The 25,324-nt window shown below is 43.7% G+C and overlaps 1 protein-coding gene across 1 annotated transcript in view; it reads right to left on the bottom strand.

Annotated features, from left to right (window-relative positions):
- The window catches only part of efnb3b (ephrin-B3b), an 89,741-nt gene that overhangs the window by 7,128 nt on the left and 57,289 nt on the right, over positions 1-25,324 (bottom strand). The window contains exons 3-4 of the mRNA XM_003457641.5: positions 4,290-4,382; positions 1,162-1,224 (exon numbers count right to left, since the gene is read on the bottom strand). Coding sequence (XP_003457689.2) covers positions 1,162-1,224; positions 4,290-4,382 — 156 coding nt within the window. The remainder of the gene's footprint in view (positions 1-1,161; positions 1,225-4,289; positions 4,383-25,324) is intronic.

The raw sequence follows: 25,324 nt of genomic DNA, 5'->3' as shown, positions 1-25,324 counted from the left end.
CTTTCGTATCTATTCAGAGAGCATTTCTTGTTCATATCCCAATAATGTATTTCTATTTGTTTACATCCCAAGAGAGCCACGCAAACACAATGAGAAACTGTGAATAAGCAACAGTATTCCAATTATTAGCTGAGATGATTTCGAGCGTATTCACACGAGGATTAGAAATTCTGGCATAACTGCTGTGTCGAATGTCAGAACAATCATTTTTAGATATGCGGTTAAGTGCGTGTTAATATGTCCTTGCCTGAAAGTCAAAAATGTGTAAAATCCCTCTTAGGTGTGCGATTAAATCATCCTCGCCGTCGTGCTTCACCGCTCTCATTCTAGCACAAACAATGCATACTATTGTTGCTGATTCACACATACAGTTCTCACCTATATGAGGTATGGACAAGTGATTGGGAAATGTGTGAATGGTCCAATTCACACATCTGGTATAGTACGCAAATTCGCCCAAAAAAGAAAATAAGAGAGAGAGAAGGAGAAATGAACACAGCTGAGAGTGAATCGTGTTCTTTCCCCTTCACTGAATAACTTTGAGGTGAAGCATGAATCTTGCCTCTCTCCATTTTCATCTCCTTGTTCTGTTCCCCTCTCCTCTTTGCTTTTCAATTATTCCTTTCTTTCTCCTCCTTATGTGCCTCCCATTTCTACCCACTCCGTTCTATCACTCCCCTGCCTCCTCTTCTCTCTTCACTCCATCTCTCATTCTTTCTAGACAGAACTACAGTGCACAATACCCCCCCCTCACCCCCAAACTAATGACAATAATAACTCTGAAATGTCGTCGCTGCTCTCTCTCCCTCTGTCTCTCTTCCTCCTCTTGCCTCTTTCTTCCTCCCTCACTTTTTCTTGTCCTTCTCCCAAGGTAGCTATTAGCCATCCATTCCCCGCCCGCAGCACTTAGCTCGAAGGGCCGGGTGCAGAGACGAGGAGGAGAGGGACAGAGAGTAGGGGGGAGAAGGAGAGAGTGAGAGAGAAATATGGAATTAAACAGAGAGATCCGCAGATGTCACCGCTGCACATTCTCCATCTGTCGCCTCCACCCTCCCCTCTCCCTGCTGCTTTTCTTTTTTATCTAGCAGTCTTTGCTTATTCCCTCCATCCATTTTGTGGATGGATCTGCTGTGGATTATCTCTATTTGATTTCCTGCTTACCTGGGTTTTTGCTGGTGGTGCGTCCCGCTGCCGGCTCCTTCTTTGGAGGCAGTCCATATGGGCCTTGGGAGGAAAAATAAGCGAGGAATTACAGAAATACCGAGACAGCCTCCATCTTCTGGAACAGCCAAAGCTCTCTGATTCGGAACCAATAAGCGACATTAGCAAAGAGAGAGACAGCCAGCCAGAGAAATAAGAGACAGAAGAGGTTTAATAAAGGACCCCCTTCCCTTCCCATTATAGGGGAGCACATATTGACTGGGCTTCGACGTGCTGCGTATGAGCACTTTTCCATTTGTTTGAATGGGAAACTAAAGAGAGGTCGTTTGTTGTTTTGGCCTGAGCGAATTTACACAAGGCCATAACGGCTTGTAATCTGTAGTCGCTAAATCAGGCCATCTGTCTCGCAAGCCCTCAGTAATGGTGATGGCATTAAAGTGAGTTTATGTGACACATGCAAACACGGGCACAAGCGTGCACACACATCTACACGCTAATGCGGCCATTGTGGGTATAAGTGCTACTCCTCGAAGCTGAAAGAGATGGTTCAGAAAATACTAATTTTGTTAGCTTCTGAGCCATCTGTCCAACAGTGGGCTGCAAGAACAGAGCTGCACTGGGCTGTTGAGTTCAACATTTCGTGCAACATAAAGTGACCACAAACTTACAGTTAATCAAGCGCGGCATTAAATCAGGCACCCCACCAAGTCGAGCTCAGCTGCAATCCCAGCAGGTCAGCTGATTGTGCCGGGCCCCATCAGCTGATAGCTCTGCTGATACACTTCTACACGCCCAGCTGGCTGTCATATGTAGGGCTTGCTATTGAAGCTTCCTTAGCTTACTCACAATTACATCTGCAAGCTGCTTTGCAACCCACCCCCACCCCAGTTCCTGCTTTTGTGCTGTGTCTGATTTAATCATTGTCGTATCTATTGTCTCTCAGCTGGGGGTCTACTTTCCAGCACGCTCTAACACACAAAGTATACACATTTGATTGACGAGGGAAAGACTGATAATTCAATTCAATTCCACCCAGGGACACAAATTCCCGTTGGGCTTGTGTCAAGAAGGGCATCTGGTGTAAAACTCATATCAAGACGTGTTGCGCTATCTGCTAAAAACTTGTGGTGAATTCTGATGCACAGTCTCAATATCATAATTAATGTTGCTCTGGGATGACATTGCAACCGTCCAATAATGCTGTAGTGATGTCATAGCTTTGGGACTGGGAAATACAATAACGAGAGCTATCCACTTTACTGTAGATGGAAATAACAACCTGCTTTTGAGTATAGTAGTCCTGACTGTACAGTGGTCAAGCACAGCCATCAACCCATATGTGCTGACATTTAGAGAAGGGTAAGGATATTGGCTGGCGGCTCCCTCTTGACAATCAACCAAACAGAGGTTCGGGGTGGTGCCGGCTGGATCAATAGGAACTGCTGTTTGGTCAGCAGGGGCTCGTAGAAGGAAGTTCAGGCTGTGTGTGTGTGAGAAAGTGTGCATGTGACAGATTCAGAGAGCAAGCAAGATATATAAAGAAAAAAATACGAGGCGACAGCTCAATGTATATGTGTGGTTTTTTGCAAGTGTGGGTCCCTCGAAGCGGAGCAGAGCGCCATATCTCATCAGAGATCACCATGAGGCGGCACGCCGCTTATTTAGACGACAAACAACACGGACGTGACCTTTCAGCCACACAGCAGATAAGATGAGGAAGACAGAGGAAAAGAGTGAAAGTAAGGAGGGGGGGGGGCACGTAAGGAGAGATGGCCGGCATGCAAAGCGGAATGGGGTGATGAAGACAGGGAAAAAGGGGAATTTGAAAGGAAAGGAGGCAAGGAGCGTTGCAGGGAGTAGTTTGAGTGAGGAAAGGAGCGAGGTGGGAAAAATTATTTTTAAAAAATGAAGAAGAACAAAGAAAAAGGTGTGTGTGCATCTTCTTCACAGAGCTGTGGTTTGTATGTGTGTCAAAAGGAAGGTAGTTTTTTTTCATCGCCTGTGTGGTGAAAGAGCCAGGGGAAATAAAGTGTGTGTGTGTGTGTGTGTGTGTGTGTGTGTGTGGTGGTATTTCTATTGAGCCAAGCTGACTATGCTGATGTTACGGGCTGATAGAGCCACAACAGCGCCACTTGGCTCTTTGCTGAAGAGCACCTACAATACACAAGTCCTGATAACACAGCATAGATCAAGGAAATAGAAATGGCTGGCCGTGTTTGTACGTGTGTACATGAGGGGGGTCGTGTGAAGGACAGGTGCCTATTATGTGCAGAAGTGTGCAGGCCAGTGAAAATGCTTAAATTAGCCTTTTTTTCCTCTGCTGCTTAAAAAAAAACCTCCGTGTGAGGGTCATTAGCTGTGAATATTTTCCAAACAAATTAGAAGTGTGTGCAGCTACGAGTCATTAAAAATCACTGACTGTGTGCTTTAACACAGAATGGAGTCATTTTGTTATCATGCTGTAGCTGGGGGGACTGCTGTGCGTGTGTCTGTGTGTGTTCGTTTCCCGGCCGTGGACATCTCAGGTGCATGCGTGTCCGTGTCCACTTAATGTGCACGTGTGAGCTGATGATTATGCAGACTGGTGTGTGCATTGTGTGTGCGTGCGCGCATGTGCGTCTAAGTTTCAGTGTGTGTTTAAGTGTGTGTCCAGCATGAGTCAGTAGCAGTTAAAAGGCAGAGTGAGAAGGGAGTCAACAGGGCTCATTAGAGCTGACTGATCCCACACTTCTTCGCTGTTCTTACCACTTAACGAGACCTAATATGCTCAGCAAGAACACACGCATTAAGAAAGGTACGTGTGTGTGTGTGTGTGTGTGTGTGTGTGTGTGTGAGACTATATGGTACGTGTGTGTGTAAGGAAGAGGAAGATTAGAGAGACAGTTTAAAAGTGGAAGAGGCTGCATGCAAGATAAGGCGCACTAATGTGTGCTGCTGTGTACTACACAGATGTGAGATGATGGGAGATGTGGAGCTAATGCGTGCTAATATCACAGTGTGTTAAGTGATTTGTGTGTGTGTGTGTGTGTGTGTGTAAGAGTCCATCACACATGCAGTGCACATGAGATAGCTCACATGTAGAGCGGATGTGTGTGAGAGAAAGCAGAAAGAGAGTTGAGAGGACTTACTCTGCCCCACTTTTAGGACCACCTTCATGCCTTGCGTGGCACACACTCCACCCTTCATGCTGTCCAGGCCTTGACGCGTCCCATCTGACGTAGCTGGAAAGATGGAAACACAGAAATGTGCAATTAAAAAAAGGAACAGTGTGCTATACGGACCCACTGAAACACCCCCATCCATTACAGCCACACAAACTCACACTCTCTCACAATCTATAGCCAAGACTAGCTTCTATTCATATGGTCAGCCCTTCCAGAGAGTCAGCGAGTGACATTTGCAGAGGCAGCGATTTAAAACTCCACCAGAAGCTCTGAAATGTCAAACTATGAGGCGGCAGCACTTTAATAAGTCCTCATTTAGCAGTCTGCTGGAATTCATTAACACCCCCGCTGCGGCGCATGGACTCAACCGACTGCAGTCAACTGCAATTGCTGCTTGGGCTGGAGAAATAGCGTTGGAGGGGGTGGGGAGGGGGTGCAATTTGGAGAAGCGGAGACTGACGGATGGGGGGGGGAAAGTGATGGTAATCCAATCAAGAGCGTATATGAAAAATAATGGGAGCCCTTGAGACACAAATCAGTGTGATTTGACTCAGAAACTGGACGTGATTGGTTAGAAAAGAAACTGTGGAATGTGTTAAAGCTCCAGTTGGTAATACCCCATCAATACACCAACACTATCACCGCTTATGTTTTAATTAATAGAATTAAGGGGATTTTTTTCCATTTAAAATGAGGGAGGGGATGTGTTAATACAGGCAATGGGGGAATTTATTATGTGTTATCAGGATGTAAAAGCTTTTCTTACGCTGGAAAAAATGCAACAGTTCAATCAGCACAATACAGCGATCCAGAGTCAGATTTTAATCAGCGATGTAACGTCATGTAAATCACATTTTTTATCTAGTGAAGCTACAAAGGAAGCTAAAGAAGGTCAAACAGTGCTGACAAAATATGCACACAAGAACTGTGTGTGTGTGCATGCATGCATACGTATAAAATCCTGCTCAAAGAGCTCTTTTTACTTCTCTGTCTGTTCCAACTTGTCTGTCTGTGACCCGGAAATTGATCTCACCGGTGTCTCGCTCTCAAAGGATTTTGTAGTTCCTAAAAATGTAAGTTTTGGGTAAAAAAAAAAGACTCAGTAGAGGAGCTATGGGCAAGGATGCGCAGGAACAAAGGCCCTTCGTGGGACCTGTGATGTATATACAATATGTGACAAACAGCTGAATTGCTAACACGACGAGAACAGGGCTCTACAAAGTGTTCCTTTGTATTCATAAGCTGTGGTTGTTGCAATTATACTTAGATAAAACTAGACAAAAATGTGACATCTGCACATTTATGTCATATTATTCCTCATTTATGTGCATCATGCTGGTCAAAGATCGTTTTAGCATTGGAAACACAGATAATAATGAGGTCAGTGTACGCGGATGTGATCCCTATGAGCCAAAAGATCTGCTTTCAGGCTGCTCTAAATGCTGTTTCCAGCAGTTTTTTTCTACTTGTGTCTCTGCATGATGTCAGTGAGAGCAGATGTACCTCATATGCAGGCCCACAGCTGTAAGCCTGTCTGTTTATTAGGGGCAACCAATCAGAAGAAAGCTGGCTTTAAGGCGGCTAAAAAGGTTTCTTTGACACAATGAATGAACTCAGGGTCTGCCCAAGGGTGAGTTTAAGTAAACATAATAAATTCTTAATTGTGCATCTTACCAAGGAACTGCAGTAGAGTTCAAGACTGAAAATGCAAAGCTGCAAATGAACAAGATAAGTTCCTTTTAACATAACACATTAGACTGAACTGGCATCACTTTAAAGTGACAGTTCCTAATCAAGCCTGTTCTTTTGACTCTTGTCCTGTCCTTACCTCCTCCTCCTTCACTAGTATCACAAGTGCGAGGGGCTAAGATGGCAAAAGAGGAGGCAGGAAAGGAACCGAGAATGTAAACAAAGAGAGAGGAGCAAGTGAACGACGACTAGCCTCCAGGTCACCGAAGGTGGAAAAGGATTAAGGGACGCGGAGCGGCAGACTGAGGATAGAGGGAAATCAGCATGAAGATGCAGACACAGTGAGAAAAGAGAGAACGGGAAGAGAGAAGCAGTGAGGGGTGAAAAGAAGAGAGAGACGCTCCTGGTGAGAATCACACCTTTGCAGCCGGTGTACCATTAGCTGTGCAGCTGGTCTCAATCATTAGCACACAGATGATCCTACAGATCCTACTCGCAGCAACAAATCAAAAGCTATTAAAAGACACCGAGTTCAATGTCTGCCTTTGAACTTGCTAGCTGATGGAGGAACAGATGTGGTGGCTACTAAAAAATACAGTAGGCATATTCTTTCTCCTTCCCCCATGCATACACCACCCGTCTACACTCATTTTCCCTGGCTAACCTTCGATGTCATCATTCTTCCTTTATAAAAAATTATATACATCATATATATATATATATATATTCCCGCCGCCACTTCCCCTTCAGGCTATAGATTAGCCAGTCTGAAGCGAAGCAGAGAGGGATGAATGGCGGATGGCTCAGGAGAGAGAGTGAGAGAGAGAGAGGAAAGTGTGAAAAAGAGGCAGCTTTACTTCTAACACCTCCCTCTGTCTTTCCCTCCATCGCTGCAGGATGCAGAGTGTGAAAGCAGGAGGAGGAGAGAAAGCAGGCGGAGGTCAAGGCGAACAGCAGTATGGTAGGGAAGCCAGGAGACAGGGATGGATGAAGGGATGGATAAATAAGGTTTAGATAAAAGGCTGTGAAAAAAACTTTGAGCATTCCTCGAGTGTTTTCACTATTTGCTGTCTTTCGAGATCATCTTAAATCGTAGTATTCTTTTTTTTTTCTCCACCTGAGACCTGTGAAATTTTTTTTCGTTTGCAATAATGGAAGAAGACACTATCATTGATTTCAGTGAGGTTCAAATAAACCGAATGAGTGTGCCAAATTAGGTACAGCTCTTTGATCAGGGCTGTCTTTCTTTTTCTACATCCTTTGCTCAGACGTCATGTTCAGGTTGTGATTTAACACGTGAGGTGTGTTCTGATGCAGAGCCACATATCACTATGTTGATTTTCTTACGATAATAATTCAAGTCTATCTACACAAACTATTGCAACTGACCAGCTGTTAGTAAAGTGTTACTTCAGGGCGGCACTAAAATCAAGCTCAGCTGCCTTACCAGCAGATCAGCTGATCTCATTGTCAGCCCCCCTGATACCCTGCTGATCCGTTGGTCAGTTGATACCCATCCAAGACATTATTTATGTATGCTTCACCCTGCTCACAGTTGCTGTGCATGTGCAAGCCACTTTGCAACCCACCTCCACCCCATTTCCTGCTTTATGATAAATCTCTTGTCACTGATGTCTGCCCGTCTCTATACCAGGTCTTTTCTGTCTCAAACGTTCCACTGGGGAGGTCATGGAGGTGCGCTCTCCCAGGACGGAGCCATGCCTCCAAATATAAATCACTGCAAATGGAAAAAAGCAGTCTCCTCATGACTGCATTACTTTTAAGTGATTTTGTTGTGAAGTAATAGCTTTGGAACTGGGAGTAAGTCAGAAGAAATAAAGAAATAAGGTGGTGGGAGAATTTTTCCTTCAGGGCTTTCTGGCAGAAAAGCTTTCTAAGAAATGGTTAAGGTTGTGAAAGTCTATTTTAACACCAAGCATGATCTTCTTCTGAACCTAAACAAACAGCAGACTGAAAATAATACGTCAGTACTGAATTTTGCTTTCAGTGTGTTTTACTTTGAATATTCTTTTAAGACCTCATCCAAATTCCTAATGGGTATACTTTATAAACTTTACATATATAACACCATGACTGACAAACTGATAGTTAAGTAGTCCTTAACTAATAGTTATGCACTCCTGCAAAATTATAGTATTACGACATACATCATAATGAATTAAAAAATTCATATAAAGTCCTGAATAACAGATAATATGTTTATTTAATACACACAGTCATCGCAACATCTATTTTTTTAAATCATTAATAACATATTCTTACCACGGGGCATGCTGTAGCTGAAAATCTCATTATTAAAATGAAAGATATAAAACATACTTGAAAACAAAAATGGGGGAAAATATGTTGAGAACCAATTTTTTAAACTTGTTTTCCACTGTTTCTTAGAAACTTTGCTCCCAACATACCGTAAAAAACCACGCTCTAACAGAAATGTAAGTACATGACATATGAAGGGATTACACAAGCTTCTCCTCATTCCAGTATAACCCATTACAGCGGTCACTGGGAGACGTAAGACTGGGCAGCAGTACTAACCATAGGAATGGATAAAGGATTGAGAAAATACCCTTTTAACTGGCCTGAGAGAGAGGGGCCCGACAAATTTCTGAGCGTAATAACTACTGACACATGAAGGAGGAAAAGAAGGTGACGGGAGACGAGGGAGGTGAGGAAGATGAGGAGAGAAAAGAGGAGGAGGAGAGGCTCGTGCGGGGAGTTGAGGCAGGCAGGCTGATTGCCTGTGACAAGCTGTTGGTGATATGATGGGGACAAGAGACGCTGTGTGACGACAGAGATGACCCAGAGCGCGGTGGACAGAGGGAGGAGGCAAGATTTGAGGAAAGAGGGAAGGGGAAAGGGAAAAAGTTAAAAACAGAAAGTAAGGAAAGAGTTTAAATGACATGATAGATAGTGGAGAGGTAAAAGACTCTAATGTCTCCATTATGGAAAAGTGGAACAGTAATGGATACAAAGAAGAGGGAGAAACAAAGAGAGACAGAGACTGAGAGCCGCAGAGCCAAATTGAACCAGGAGAGCTTCCACAAATGTGATTTTGCAAATGCAGGCTATTTTTTTTTAAACCTCCTAATCAACAGGTCACAAATATCACAAAGGCAATTTTGTTTAAAACCGTGAACTGTATCATGGCAAATCCTTTTAAATCCATTAGACATGTTACAGGTGGCACCATTTTTGTGAATCTCCATTTCACAGGAACAAAGTGAGCAGAAGGATCACAGCCGCTTTGGCCTCGGTTCGAAAATAGTTCCCTCTGAATCTTGGTTGCTAAACACTAAAAATGCTCCAAATGCCTCGATGGGAGGAAAATATCACCAAATCAAGGCAGAAATAATCATAGAACATCTGTGAAATCCTGATGAGAGACACAGATGAGAGCGGGAGAGATGGGGAGATGTTAGACTTGGCGTGCTACAAATCTTTCCCACCTCACTTTGGGAGGATCTGGAGAAGAGAAAAAGAAAAAGAGAGACTGGTGAAGAGTGTACAGCGCAATTTAGGATTAGATAAGAGGAGAAAGGGGAGTGAGAGGAGGGATGAGTAATTGAGACAATGATCAGCAGTGATGGGGGGATGTGAAGCGCCGGAGGACCGAATGGAGGAAGGGCGTCGCTCCACCACCCTCGTTTGACAGGAAGACGAGCAGGACAGGCGGAAGGAGTGGAAAAACTTAATTAATGAAATAATACCGCAGTCAACCTCGATCAGATCGCACAGCACCGTAGCCCTGCACAAGGAGGAGGCAGGGGGCCACGCAGGAGGGCGGGAGGTGGGGAGGAGTGTGTATGTAGCCCATAGAGAAGATCACAGAGTAGATGAGAGTCTTTTTCCAGTGTCTCTGTTGTTATTACCAAGGTCAGTGTAGGGCCAAGCCATTTCTCTGCCTCCATTATCGCTCCTCAAGCTTACCCGCTGTTATGGAAAAGTGGACAGTGAGATTCCACTCAAAGCATATCTCAGATTGTCCATTCATTCAGGGGCTTAAACACCGGGTCTGCCTCGCGCTCAGCCTCTGCGCCGGCCGATACTTGCAGCGGTCGACGATGGAAAGCTACGTTATTTGAATTAATACAGACATTAGATGTCAGCGTTTGCCCTCCCCCGCTCCTCGTGCATTTTGCAGTCCTGGTTATATATTCCACACATGCTGAGTGGCAGCTCGCCTTCTGCAGCAAAACACTTGCTTCTGCACAAGTTTTGTGAATTTGTGCACATGCTGATGTTTATTTCCATCACGTTCATCTGTCTAGTTCGGGACTCGTCTCGCATTTCAGCCTGTTCAAAAGTCATGAGAAGTGCTGTTTTGTTGCCTGATTTCACATATTTCTGGTTGAAATTAGATTTTGCTCTAGGACATACTGACGGTTGGGAAATTAAAGGGGAAAAAAACCCTGACCTCTACAGTGAAGGGATCCAGTGGCTCTGTTGCAGTGTGGGTGGCACTCCACTTGTCCACCTGTGGGAAAAGATGGACCAGCACCAAAACATCAAATGAGGGAACATCTTTTCCCTCAGAAGAATTTCAGGGAAATGGAGGATCACTACGGAGGAGCACTGACGGTGCTCCAACACCTTAACACTTTAGAAGGATTTTATGCGTTCTACCTCTATGTGCAATATGCAGTGCTAGCAAATTGGCACTTTAGGTTTAAACCTAAAATGCATCCCTAAATCCAAATTGGGTAACTGACCAGACAAAGAGGGGCCACTTTAAGGCCACGAAAGTCCCAGAATTTAGTCTAATAAAAGATCGTACAAACAGAACAACAAAGACATACCTTAATTGGTTTATGTTAAAATATCTTTGCTACTGTTGAAAGCATTTTTAGATTCAGAGTAGTTTAATTGTATGATCTTAATCTCCTGTCACAACAACAAAGTGCTTTATATTAAGAAGCAAGCACTTGGCGATGGTGGGGAGGAAGAAGTTCCGTTTAAAAGGAAGACTCTTCTTGCAGAACCAATGAAAACGACCATGAACAAGACACAGGGCGAAACACAAAGTACAAGAGAGAACAGATGCAATTTAATGACTCTGCAGCTCAAACACCCATGGGGAGTGAGAGGGGAGTGATGGGAAATAAAATAAATATTTTTGTTGGCAAGTCCTTTTCAGTCCAGAGTAGTGTCTGCTTTCTCTCTTACAAGAAAGATAAAGAAAAGCTGCAAAGCGTTCACTGCTGCCTGCAAAACTTAAAGCTGTGATCCACCTAAAATGACAGACATGAGCAAAGCAGCATTTTCATCAGCTGCTCTTTTCTCTCAACCGAGTGATGGCGGTTTTATATAGCAAGAATTATTTTTACATAAATTTGCATCAAATAAAATAAAAAAATAATCATGTAAAACATCCCTGGGTGAAACCCTCTCTATCTACGCCGATCTACTTCCGTGCAAATAAGACTGTTTCATTTGAGAATGTGAGAATTAGGACACAGAGGAAGACGGAGTCAACAGGGTTGGGTTTTTCCCGTAAGCCTTCAGTTGAAAACCGCTTGCATCACTTGAAGTTATAAAGTTACTCTGGGGGTTTTTTTCTTATGACTGAATAGATTGAGGTGACGTCCTTTATGTGCTACTGTTGTGTATTAATAATATTATATATGTGGCAAAGCTATTGCAACAGTCTAACCTAGCTAGTGTGCCACACTCTGAAATTCCACATGTGCTCTGAGCATGAAGTGGCTACATGCTTTCCACTGACAGCAGATTAAAGGGAGCAAAACTGGGAATGTGGTGCCGGGCCAAAGAGCAGATTACACAACAAACGGAATAAATAAGCAAGAAAACAAGAGCCACGAGGAACAAAGCTCACTGGTTCCGCGTTGCCGCACAGTCCACGGGCAAAGCAGCTTCTCCCCCCGTTAGCTTCTGGTGTGTTTGCAGCGTCATGCGTGTGTCACATTGACAGTCATCACAAATGCAAATGCAACATGAAAGACACGAATCAAAGTGGGAGTTTCTCTGCCCCGGGCACACGGGCGCGCGCTGAGGCTGGAGTGGCACGAGTGTGTAAACGTATCCGTGCGCGTTTGTGTGCACAAAGTGTTGCCATCTGTGCAAATCAACTTAAAACCAATGTGTTGCTTCACAGCAGCTTTGGCTTTAAAATCCTCCTTTTAGTTCCACTTGTTTAGCTTTTGGACCACGCTCTCTGCAAAGAGCCATGAAACTAAGTTTGTCACTCGGGTGGACTGGCAAGTGTGTGTGTGTGTGGGTGCATAAAGGTCTCGGGGGTGGGATTTACTGATAGCTTCCCGTTTAAATTTGTACTTCTGCACCTCTAAATACTCTGTGAGCTTCATGTGTCTCAGCTAAATGATGGAGAACATGCCATGTTGTGGAGCTGTGGAGTCAAGTCGTCCCCCCCCCCAAAAGAAAAAATATCTTGGATCTCGCCGTGAAAATTTCCTGTAACTAAAAACTCCTTCATAAATCTCCAATGGCACTTTTACAACCTGGCTATGACACATTAACAAAGCCATCGCAAACCATTACCCCGCTGCGGTGGCAAAAGCATTAATTTGCGTACTAAAACAGAACAGTCATTATTTTAGCTCCCCCTTAAAAAAAACACGCAGGGCCCGTATTACTTTCACTCGCATTCCACCTCCAAACACAAAACACGCCATTACTTCCAATACGGCGCAAGGTTTTTCCAAACTTGTTTCCCTGCAAAGGGTGCAAGCTTTCTTGTTCTTATTGTTGCACACAAAGGCGCCGTTGTTGTGTTGCGGTGTAGCGCTTGATCCACAAATGGGATCAGCTACAAACAAGGACAACACAAAGACGTCTGCATGTTTGGCGCCTCAGTCGCACAGTGACATGATGGTATGTGAGTGGTGTGGAGACGGGATAAGTATATGTCTGTGTCACATGAGGTATTTTGAGAAAAGGAAGAGATTTGTGCTGATAAAAACTTGCATTGCAAAAAAATCTTGGCTCTGAAACTCTGTATTCTGTCATGAGTGATGTTCCCCTCTGATGCATGATGCTAGCTGAAGTGGAAAGTACTATTATGACTAAAAAGTAAATCTTCTACTCCTATTAGAGAAGACCTTACATGACCCATGCCATATTGGATAAGATAAATCAAATTACTTTACCAGTGCATGAAAAATTTAAAGTGGACCTACATAATTTGCTCATTTTCAGCTCCATATTTTTTTTATTCCTGAACGCCACTAGAGTAGCTCTGCATGATTCATAGCTCAAAATAATCCTTAGTTATCATTCTGGGCCTGGCTGCAGGCCCCCGGGTCATCGTCTGAGTTATGGCCACCTTCCTCTTAAGTCAAATTTCTTCTGATGTTCTGCCCTTGTAAACAACAGCAGGTGGGAGGGGCTTATGAGCTCAAAAAAGGGACTCAAACCAAACTCAGTTTCACACACATGCCTCAAAGCACAGGGATCCAGGGGCGTGTCCAGAAGGGTGGCATGGGGTGGCACTAGCCCCCCTCTTAAAATATGATTGCCCCCCCTTTGTGTACTATTAAAATCACAATCATGCACTTTGTATGAGTGCACGGGTATGAGTAGTAGGAAGAATACATTTACTCAAGTACTTTTACTAGTACTGTGCTGCTTTCTGATTTTGGTTCGCTATATTGTGAATGCAATTATTGCATTTGGTACTTATTTTACAGAATTAGTTACTTATCATTTTGCAGATTAATTGTTTTATTATAGCTCAAGTTACTGAGCAACATACAACTAATTAAATTCATCAACAGCTGCAACATTGAAGAGATACACACATCAATAATTCAATAATTATAATCCACTAATATCAAGTATATGATTCTGAAGTGTAGTTACAAATGAGTACATTTACATTAGGTACTTAAATATATCTGAATGTAAAATATGTAAACTATCAAGCTACTTACTATAACTTTTGCTTACTAAAAATAAAATGTATATAATATATATAATATACAGTTACTAACTAAAAAGTCTTTCATGTTATTAAATAGTAAAAATACTTCTTTGCACTTTGCACAGCAACTATCACACGATTTTTTTTTAAATTCTTATGCAGCTCCACTTTTCACATAATAAGTCTGCAATACTAACCCGGCCCCCCTGTTTTTAAGAATTCATGGGAATGCACATGCAGGTATCTGTTCATGCACACACATGCAGTCCACCAAGGGAATATGATCTCAGTGTCTTCCCTTGCGTGCGGTTGATCTCTCCTCTGTGCTGTGTGACATTTTAATTCTCAGCGGTTATTCTCTTCCCATCAATCCCGTTCTATTACAATCACATACCCCCCCCACACACACACCCACCTTGGTATTCGCCCTCTCTCTCCTCTACCCCTCTCTCCCTCTGCGTCTGTGCCTTTCAATGTCCTGTGCGCTCAGAGGGTGGGCGACTTAGAATCACATCGTATTAACCTCCAGCACCAAAACACACACACACACAAGCAACAAACTGGGCCACGGCACAGCGGCGTCCATCCTCAAAAGTCTCCCTCCTACTGCCCATCATAGTTCCAAAAATGGAGGACTAAAAGTGAGGAGAGCACCTGATCACTACATCTGACAAACACACGCATGCACACGCGGCGCTGACAGGGAAAGGCTGATTACTTGTGACAGACCCGCTGCCATTTTTATGTCTTACTTCTGAGGGACTCAGGGGGGGAAAAGCAAAGTCGGAGGCCTGAAAATACCGCTGTCTGCTGTCACACTGTAGCTCGCCTTTGACTAAACGCACATCAGAATTTATTAGACAGTACGGCCTGAGCCATACTGATAATCCAGTTGGGTATTGTCACGCCGGATGTGTGCGTAACGCGCGTCATGTGTGCAAAGGTCAGACGTGTTTACCGACATCAGCGTGCGTCGAAAAACAATCAATACACGGCCTCTCAAAGCCGCTTAGAGAGATATATAAGGGTGTGAGGAGGGGCGGGGGCGCGGGCATAAATAAGGTCATCAGCGGGCATAAACGCAGAAGTTGATTTCTTCCAATTCTTTCTCACGTTAATTAAATGACGGGAAACAAATCGTGGCCGAGCAAACGTAATAAGTCTGTCTGCTCAGTTCAGAAAATAATCAGCGCCAAATAAATGTGACCGCCAGAGCATAGACGTGCATAATGGACCAAAGGAAAGACAGGCAGGGGACAAAGCCAGAGAGGGAGGGGGGGCGGAAAGCTAAAGCAAAAAGAAAAGAGAGAGCAGGGTCATTAAAAAAAGAGAGGCTGAAAGACTGGGTTGGATGAGCCTTGTGTAACGTCAGTAAAGTGCTAGCCATGTAGGACAGTCACGACCAATGTTCCTTACAACTGGGTCAATGTTCCCGTCCCGGGGCAGCGAGGGCATCCTGTGTGGCTCTCTGTATGTGTGACTATCTATCTGCTAAACTTCCACCAAGCTGCTAGAAACTGCCATCCCTGCAATCCCAGTCAAGTGCACCTCTGAGTGGACCTCCATGCATATTGAATGAATACTTCAATGACTACTTATCAATACTTAATGAATACTTATCAGTGAATCCCTGAGTGACTTCTACAGCACTGATTTTTTTTAAAGCTCTTTAAAAGGCACGCAGAGACCCCTTTTTTTTAGATGCGGCTCAGTATGTAACACGCTCCGCCGCTGCCGAGCCAGAAGAGAAGAGCTGGCAGAGCAGGCCGGCGGGTTCACGGTCACGTTTGAAAGTCTGAATGTGATATTTTCCAGTGCCGACTGAGGTGATGCTGGATTTGCTGCAGTCACACAGAAAAAATAAATAAATAAGAAGCAACACTCGAAGCTATCGTGGGGGAAATCTAGCCGGACACCGGTGTGGGTGTATATGTCTGCCTCTGCGTGTCCTTGTCTGCTGGTGTGTCTGGCGGCGTGTGTCCGTCTTTAAGGTTCTCGTGTGCGTGTGGGTAGCCGTTTTTCTATTATATCAGCCACAAGATTGGAGGCCTGGAGAAATGGGTCAGCGCCAGCCTTGTCGTTTCTTCTCACTGTCTCTTCTGCTCTTTGCTCGTGTTTTTTTTTTTTTCCCAGCCTCTCTTATTCCCAAGTCGCTCCCAGAATAAAAACGAAACACCTCCGGTTGTCCACTCCTCCTTTGCGGATGCTTGGATCTGGGTTAAACAAGTGAAGTCCATCACTCACTTCTTCCTTCTCCTGGTGCTGTGTGATACTGCAAATTTTGGTATCAATCGGATACCAAGTAAATACAGCGCGAGTACTGTCGATATCAATAAGTGATACTTTTACCTCATAAAGGCGGCTTATGTAGGGGAGAGCAGCGTGTCATGGCTTATGAAGTTTTGAACACATTTTGATGACCTCTAATCACTGAGATTTTTACTTTCCACATAAATAGATAACACAACAAAAACACATTTCAGCTGTCTCTAAAGCTCTGTGGGTCAGCTTCTGTTGTTTAAATGTGCTGTAGGCTATAAATAAATAGACGTCAAAGTCAACACAAAAAGGTTCAGACAGTTTCCATAGAGCATGTTTGAGGTATCGTTTTAAAAAAATAATTAATTTACAGTATGGGCTACACACTGAATTAGTAGGCAATTACGTCACAGCGACACGACGAAGGCCAAATTCTAAGACTCCTCCAAATGTGGCCGACAGACGCATCCTCCTTTTCCCCAGATTTGAAGGATGGGTCGGGTGTATCCTTCTTGGCCCAACCTATCCCAGAATTCATAGCACAGCTCAGCCAATTGCAGTTTCCAACAATGGCAGCAGCTACTTAGTTTTAATATTACTCTTATTACTCTTTCTGGGTGACAAAATAAACTTTTTCGATATTTTCAGGCGAGAATGTAGCTGTGTAAACTTCAAATATCTGCTCGATTTATTAAAACATCACATATTTGCAAAAGTGCTCCAACGTTTGTGGAGACGTCTGTTACCCACCAGCTTGATAGCTGACTGGAAGGTCGCGGCTCACTAGAGACGGCGAGAACAGCAAACTCTGGGCACACATTTTCAAACCCGCCGCGGTCTTTCGCTGCTCAGGTTAAACATGATATATGAGTCACTTAGATAACTTAAAAATGTTATATTTTGGCTTTTTTCAGTGTTTTATTTGTTCCTGAGTAAATCGGTTGGCTGAGATTTAAGTTATAGTTTTCACACAGCTGAATAAACGTCAAACAGAAAACTGATTAAACAGAAGTTTGAGATGGTCGAGAATTTACTCCAGTGTCCTGTTATATTCTATCGAGTTCTCCACTGAGACAGCGGTGACGCAAATCTGAAGTCTAGACCGTCCAATTTCACAGCCGCTCACTTTTGGCCTACCCGGCCTTCGAAGGACCCGCCCTACGTGGACCGGGTAGGTCGGGTCCTTCAAAGCATGCTAACCCTGAATTTGGACATAGCTAGAGTATTCCTATCCTATTCTATCCTATCACACTACTATCAATCTGATATCAGTACCAGCATTTTATCGATACTATAGATACTTGGATTGATCCGCCCACCTCCATTTTCCCCTCTTTCCCTTCTTCCTGCGTCTTTCTCTCTTCTTTGGACTCGAGCAAGTCTTCATCCAAGTATCTTGTCTGAGGATAAAGACATCCTCACAGGGTAATGATACAGAGGCTTCTGAACACAAAATAAGACGGCCAATTTGCGAAGCAAACAAGCCGAGCTTCGGCGTGCGGTGAGACACTCGCCGTCTCCTGACATTTACATCACAGAGGTCGTGGGCGCAAGCGGTTTGAGCACGAGCAAATCTGCAAGATCTGATGATCAACAAAGGCTCTGATTAAAACAAATCTCCTCATCTCATTGCTGAGCAGACCTCTTTGTTTCAGCTTCTTTGCAATGCACTAAAAATGAGACACACTGAAAGTGTTAGCGCTCTTTTCCTTCTGGATCTTGTAATTTTTGTTTTTTTCTAGGCCAGGCTCACAGGGGGCTCGAGCAGGATGAAGCGGCGCGTCAGGGTGGTTTCGTTCGCACGCACCTGTTGCAGAGAGTAGGGCTGGGCGATTAATTGAAGCCATGGAAACGAGGTAATCAGTTCTTGTGTTATAAATCAATGCTTTCCGCCCCTTTGTAAAACCCAAATTTAACTCACATCTTAGCTGAACTCGAGCCAGAATGTGGAAGCAGGAGGAAGTAAAAGTCACATCAGGCCACTCTTAGGTGAGCCTGTATCTAAAAGCCTCTGAGGGTCACCTGGTCCATTTCCACCTACACAAAACTCATGTGTCAGTTTAGCCACTGGCTGCAGGTGTCCATCGCTCTCCCCAGGTGTCTCTGGGCTTGCATTGCTGTCTGAGCCTCTTTCCATAATGGACACTCCAGGCAGGCAGGGACTGGACTTCAAAATAAAAGCACGTACCAATCAGGGCCTTAATCCCTTCTGGGCAACACCTCTGACTCTTTTTCTTTCTCTATTTAACACTTCATTTTAATTTGAACTGTATTTAAAGTTCAAGGCAAACCAGAGCAGAAGGATAGAGTTTTTAAAAGAGTAAATAAATGGATGAAGTTTCTTCTATTTACCGACAAAAACAATCATTATCAAGCAGCACTAAGAAGCAGTAAGACACAACACAGGCAACGAGATTGTGTTGAAGCAGAGCGGCGCGTCCCTCTTCCCCTCCTTAGATTAACGCCTCCATCATTCATCGTGTTATCTTTTTTTGGGTACACCAAGTCACCCTCTTAGCCCTCCCCCTTCGCTCTCCACTCTCAGAGCCACATAAATGCAGGAGATTGCACATTCGCACACCTGCGTAAGAACACAATCGCCACATAAAAGCCCGCAGTCTCACATTAGTCTGATTTACTGGCTCAATTTAAGCATGAATTCTGTGCAGCGAAGAGGAAAACAAGATACAACTGCAGCTAACTCGTCCCTTCCACGTCTCCTGTCACTTTGTCGTATTTTCGTCATATTTTCAGAAACACGGCCGACGACGACCGCACCCCCCTCGTAACGTTTCCCCTCTCCTTTCAATTACTGCCTCTCTGTGTTTGCAGCCTCCCTGCCGTCCCCTCCTTTGTAGGGAGCATCCTCTCAGGCAGAACCTAGCTGTGACATTGTTTGTCATTGGAGGATTACAGCGTTTGGCGCCTTGCCACAAATACGCCGAAGACGCGAAGGAGGCGACCCTCGCCGCGTGGCTTCTGCTCTGCCACGGGGTGCAAAGCCTACGACAATAAAAAAAAAACAACTCTTGAAACAGTGTAAGAATCTGAAGCCAAAACTTCCCTCTGGGACACTCAGCAGTCAGATTTCCTTATTGTAAGTGACTTTGACTCAACTTTGTAGCTGGTGCTGACTGCACTCATAGACACTGCTGGGAGTGCTGAGAACAGAGCTTCATCCTCATGATTATTAAAGACATATATATGACTATTTTGGAGTATATTTGGGCCATGTTTTTATGAGACTACTGCATGTATTTTCTATTTCTTTTCAGGTTTTCCCTTGAAATCTTGTGGCTGTGACAGCCATTTGAAACAGCACTTTGAACTGCTTCCTTTCTATCCAACTCAATAGCTGATGTTCACTTTTAATAACATCAATCATAGAAAAATATAGAAAAAAACTCAAAAAAAATCACAATGATGAAACACTACCAGCCAAGATCATTTAGAAATTCTGAGGAACAGACAGTCAAATAATGCCGGGCCTATTTTTTTTTGTCTTTGCTTTTGGGCTCGTTATGTAGGTTATGAGACTTTTTGATAAAATAGATTTTTTTTGGGGGGGGGGGCAGATAGGAAGCAAAGTTGTTCGAGTGAAGGACAAACGTCTGGTAAAACACGAAGCTCGGAATGATGCTGAAAAGAGGGAAGTGGGTCAACGGTCTGAAGGGAGGAATGTGACAGCGATCTGTGACATGTAGCAGGAGAGAAAGAAAGTGCGAGCAAGTGGGAAGATGGCGGCGGAGGGAAGGGAGGGGTTTCTAAATTAAGAAGAAGGGAAGCAGAAGGGTGTGAACGAAGAGGAGAAAGGAGTGAGGGCGAAAATGTGAGAGAGAAGGGAGAGGAAAACGACCGAATCTGTGGGGTGGAAGGAGGCTGGGAGGGGCCTCAGAAATGTCGCTGGGGTGATTTTTAATGGCAAACCAGAGCCTAAGAACTCAGAGGTTAGGGTTCGGAAACACGCACCAACACTTTCTCAGAGTTTCTCCCTTCAAACAATGACTTTTGAAAGGAGGCAGTGACAGAGTGGGCCTGCAGAGGAGCTGTACATCTTAAAGACTGTAATTACACATAACTGTCAGTCTAATTAAGGCTTTTAATGAACTCCACGAGAGCTCGGAAAGGACAAAAGCCGCCAGCCACTGGAACACAACACTGTTTGTTTGTGTGTGTGTGTGTGTGTGATAAATGATGCGCTCCAGGAAGAACATGCACATAAACACCAACGCAATCAAACATTTTAATGAGCCCGAGTGCAACTTTGAAGTCCACCATCTAATAAACACGCATACCTTTAAGATTCTCTCATCTCTCCAAAATCTACCGAAACACACACACACTCTCTCTCTCTCTCACAAACACACAGCACTAATTATTCCCATCTCTTCCTACACTGATGAACTGTTCAAGTCCGGCCCACTGCCGAAGCGTGACTGAACCTATAGGAAAGACCTTTGAAACGATTGGATTTGCCATTAAGGAAAACTTTATTTAGGCTTTAGCTAAAGTGCCTCACAACAGAGGTTTAATCTACATTATACATCATTAAGCTCGGCTGCTAAAACTCCCGGGTGCAGTCTCTCGTTGGCCGGCCCACCGCTGGAAAATAGAGCGCCGTCGCAGACCAGAAAAACGCCACGTCTTGATTTAGCGTCAGATAGAGAGCAATAACAAAAATCAAACAGCATTTGCTTGTGGGTGGGCAAGCTCAATTACATGTAATGATGGCGTAGAGTTCACCAGTTTAGCTTGTTCCATCTTTGAAGTTGTTAAAGGAGCTGTTAAAATATATTTAAGTAAAACGTATTATTTATGCCATGTCATGGGTAGTTTTCTGTTTTCTTTGCCCGAGTTTGGAAACAGCGTTCCTGAGGTTGCTGCCAACATCTCGACACAAAGTCAGCGTGCAGGATTTTGTTGTGCTCGCAGCATTAAAAGTTGGATCTGAAAAATTAAACAGTTACATCTCATCTCAGTAAATGGAAAATGCAGAACATGCAGTCACCAGTGTTCCCCTGACAAAAGATAATTGAGTTTTTTTTCTGTTCCCTGGAATTCATGTGAAGTGTTGCTGGTCAAGGAGGAAAACTGGAGTTAAATGCCTACTGTGTTCTCCGGTGATTAAAACGGAGCCACTTAAGATTGTTTTGGTTTTTAATTTGAAGATCTGTGGATATGATCTGCTTTTTGGAGGATTTGTGCGCCTCGCATTATTTAATCGCAGTAATTTACAGTGCTGTCCAACCTGTAAATTTACAAATGTGGTCACGTTAGCACGTTAGCTCACCTGGCCAAACAAACTGCAACTAAAGAAAACAAGAGAAAGCACACAAAAGACAACAAAAGTGCTTTTGGGGAGACAACAACGTGAAGGACCAGACATGACAGAAGTAAAAAGAACGTTAAGGATCGCACTGACGAACGGTTAAAAGAAGCAGAGGATTCATTGGTGCTGTAAGGTATGAAAAGATGCAAGTTAACAGGCTCATATAAATAATTCATATAAAGCTACAGATACAAGTTTGCTATTAGCTGTTTCCTGTTAGCTTTGGTACTCTCCAGCACATAAGGAACCTTTGAGGGACATAAGCATCACCAGCAACCCCCTTATTTAAAAAAGGAATTAAAAAATAACTAAAAATGTATTAGCTGAGACATTGCAGAGGTACTTTGGCAACAGCTGTGCAAACCAGAGCTAGTTCTAAAAATGAAACACCAAACAGAGAACTGGACTGACATTAAAGTCCACGCTTTATAAAGCCTACGTGCAACGGAGGAAATATAACCCGATTTTTACTCATCAAGTCAAATATATCAATTTGCTCCCTCAGGCCTCCCACACAGCAAAGCAAAGTGGTGAGACTGATGATGAAGCTGAATTACAAGAAAGTCAAAGCCCACACGCGCCAAAGTGGATCTGGACTTTTACTGTTTTCTATGCTTTGCCACAGAAGGATAGGTTAGTCCGGCTCTTTGAGGTTATCATCACCTGCTCTGCAGGATCTGCAGGACGCTGGCATAAGCTTCGGGCTAAGGTCTGTGACTCCTGTTCTACCTAACAACATATAAAGAGAACAGTGTGTTGCAATGGTATGTTATCTAACTTCAAATAGCATACAATGGGTGCTTTCAACACTAACAGTTGGACACATAACAAACTCAAAGGTCTAACCTTCAACTTGTTGTTGGTATAGTCAAGTTGTTGTTATGCCAACCACCCAACTGTTTAATACATTACATTAGCTTTCCTATTGGTGTGCAAATACAAACAGAAATGCCCTTATAGCTACCGACTTACCTCCAGGGCATCCTCAGAACTGTTTTGCCCACAGATTCCTCCACTTAATGCATCTTCTAGTAGCTCTGGAGTACCCGGGCCAATTTGGCCATTCTATTTCCAGTAGCAAGCTGTTTATTAAACTCAGTAAATGGGTTATGCAACCAAATGCTATATTGCTGCATTTTATTTTCTAGAGAAAAAAAAATGCTTAGAAACCATGGGAATTATTAGGGGCATATTGTGCCTTTATTAGATAGCAACAGCACAGAGAATGAGGTTAGAGAGAGATGAGGAATGATAATGATCATGATTGGCATATTAACCCTTAGGCCACAAAGGGCAGCCCCAGAATCAGTGCATTAGGCTGCTTTTTCTGACTTACTCACTTAGTTTTGACTTCTCTGCTTTCAGCGCGCAGTGTCGTAGCTTCAGGACCAGTCTGCCGCTGATTAATGGGCTTTGCTGCTTAGCTACAACTCGATTTTCTTCACATAAAAGCCATAGTTTGACTATCCCTACATTATTCCATTTATTTTTTCATTACTATTATGATTTCTTTTCATTTGAGGGGCCACCGTGACTCTCCATTTTAATGCCTCAACTCATAGGTAAGCTTGCAGGACAAAGAAAAACATTCTTTTCTTTTCTCCCTCAAGTTTCCTTTTCTCATTGCATGCCATCCTTTCAACCAGGCTGGCTATGTCATGCACTGTAGACACTGTCTACACACACACACACAGAAGCACTTCAAACCTGGCTCAGCTTTAGTGTTTAAATGCACCAGCCAAGACTCGGCCATAACGCAATCCCGACGAGCAGGGAGGTCCTTCTAATGGATCGACACAGATTCAATACAAAGCGCCAGTGTGTGCTTGCCTTAAATGTCCTTGAACCATGACTGCAATACCAGAACAGTGAGATGTGCATCTGCGCGTGTGTGCGTGCTCTTTTGGTAATGTAAACTTTAGCGCATTTTGCTGGAATTCTGAAATAATCTTTACCAGTACGGTACCCTTCCTCTTTCTCGCCAGGCCGTCTCCCCCCTCACCACCACCACCGACATTATTCCCGTTTCCAAAAGAGGAAAGCAGGAAAAAGACACACACACTTATACAAAACATGAGAGCCGGCCAGCCAGAAATAATACATCTTGACATCTGTGCCTGCGTGCCGCTCGAGGGAGAGATTGGACAGAGAGAAAGTGGAAAGAAGGGTGAGATATGAAGGGGAAGATGATGGACAGCAGAAAGCATAGGGCAATTATATACTGTTTGCGTGCATGTGTGTGTGTGTGTGTGTGAGTGGGTTTCGATATGTGTGTAACAATGTGAGGAAGAGCATGATGACAGTTGGGTTTGTTTAGCTCCTCTGTGATTAAAGCAGCCTGCTAAAAAGTGTGTGTTTAGCTGTACAGCAGTCTGTCTGGTTTTTTTGTTGTTGTCTTTTTCTTTAAAACTGAATGTGTGTGTGTGTTTGTGTCTGTGTGTGTTTGCGTGTGCAAATTCCCGCTTGTGCTTGTCTCTGCTTTTTTTGCAGAAACGTGGGTGTATTTGCACTCTGCATGTGTCACTCTGTCCTCAGTTTAAGTGTGTTTACATTTGTGCATTTAATCTTATTTGCACGTCACGAGCATGTCCTGGGGTGGATGCATAACATTGTGTGTGTGTGTGAGATGGTGCATCCACACCACCACCACCCTTCCCCACCCTTCCCCTCAAATGCATGTTTTAGCATCTAGTCTCCAGGTCTAGTTTACTTAAGTGAAATCATCCACGGTTGTCTGCTGTAGGGCTGGAAAAACCTGTGTGTGTGTGTGTGTGTGTGTGTGTGCTCATTAGTACTCAGCGCTGTCCTAAGGTTTGTTTGCATTCTTGCCTGTTTGGTGCACGGTTTATTTTATCTGACAGCTGAAAGATAGCCGTCTGCCTCTTCCTGTCACCTTAGTTTTCAAGTTCAACAAGCTTTATTAACCCGATAAGATCGCGCTCATGCTGCAGAAATAAAGTACACAACGCCAGGTTCGTTGAGGTGGATTAAAAACAAGTGTGCAAAATAAACCCGTGTGGCAACTGTAGCTGTAAGAGAACCACCTCAGAACATTCCTACATGCCAAAACAATTTCACGGAGACGTGATTGTTAAAAAATTGCTCCAGAGTTGCAGAGAGATATTAAAGACCTCGATAAAAATCGATATCTGTCGCTGACCCTTAAAATGAAGGGTCGCGGGATGGATCCATTGTTCAGTCAAAGTGCCCTTAAGGGAAATACTGTACTGTACCCACTCACTATGAAGATAAAAAAAACCATCCCTGAAAATATATGATATGATATCAAACTGGTTATCGTGCTTTTATTTTGTTAGTAAAGACTCGCCGTCTTGCTTAAGTGCTCTTTTGCAGGACGGATGCTTGCATTTAGTTTCCCTTTTGGAGTTTGTGCTGCTTTTTATTTTGTGACTCGTGCATTCTGAAATGGCCCAGAGTTTCATAGTGATAAGATCAGGCCATGTACAACTAACCCCTTTGACAGTGCTCTCAGTGAGAGCAGAGAAGCCCCGCCCACCTGCCATTCAATCCCGGGGCCTCCGATCAGCTTTTTTTTAGTGTCTGAACTGAAGATCTGAACAAGATAACCAGTTTGAACTTGAATTTGAATCATGCAAAGCTACTCGAGTAGAGTGCAACACTAAAATTAGCACAACATGTACTTTGTGTACTTTTCAAAGAGCTCAGTCTATCCAACCTATAGAAAAGATTTGGATTTTCTCATGGAGACAAAAAAATGCACACGTCTCTGCTCTGCTCGCTTTTTCGTGCAGCTTTTCGACTTGCTGCAGAGACCTGAAA

Source organism: Oreochromis niloticus, linkage group LG3, assembly GCF_001858045.2.
Source record: "Oreochromis niloticus isolate F11D_XX linkage group LG3, O_niloticus_UMD_NMBU, whole genome shotgun sequence".
NCBI classification, from domain to species: Eukaryota; Metazoa; Chordata; class Actinopteri; order Cichliformes; family Cichlidae; genus Oreochromis; species Oreochromis niloticus.
Note: the sequence above shows the minus strand (reverse complement) of the source record. Positions and strands in the feature narration are given on the sequence as shown.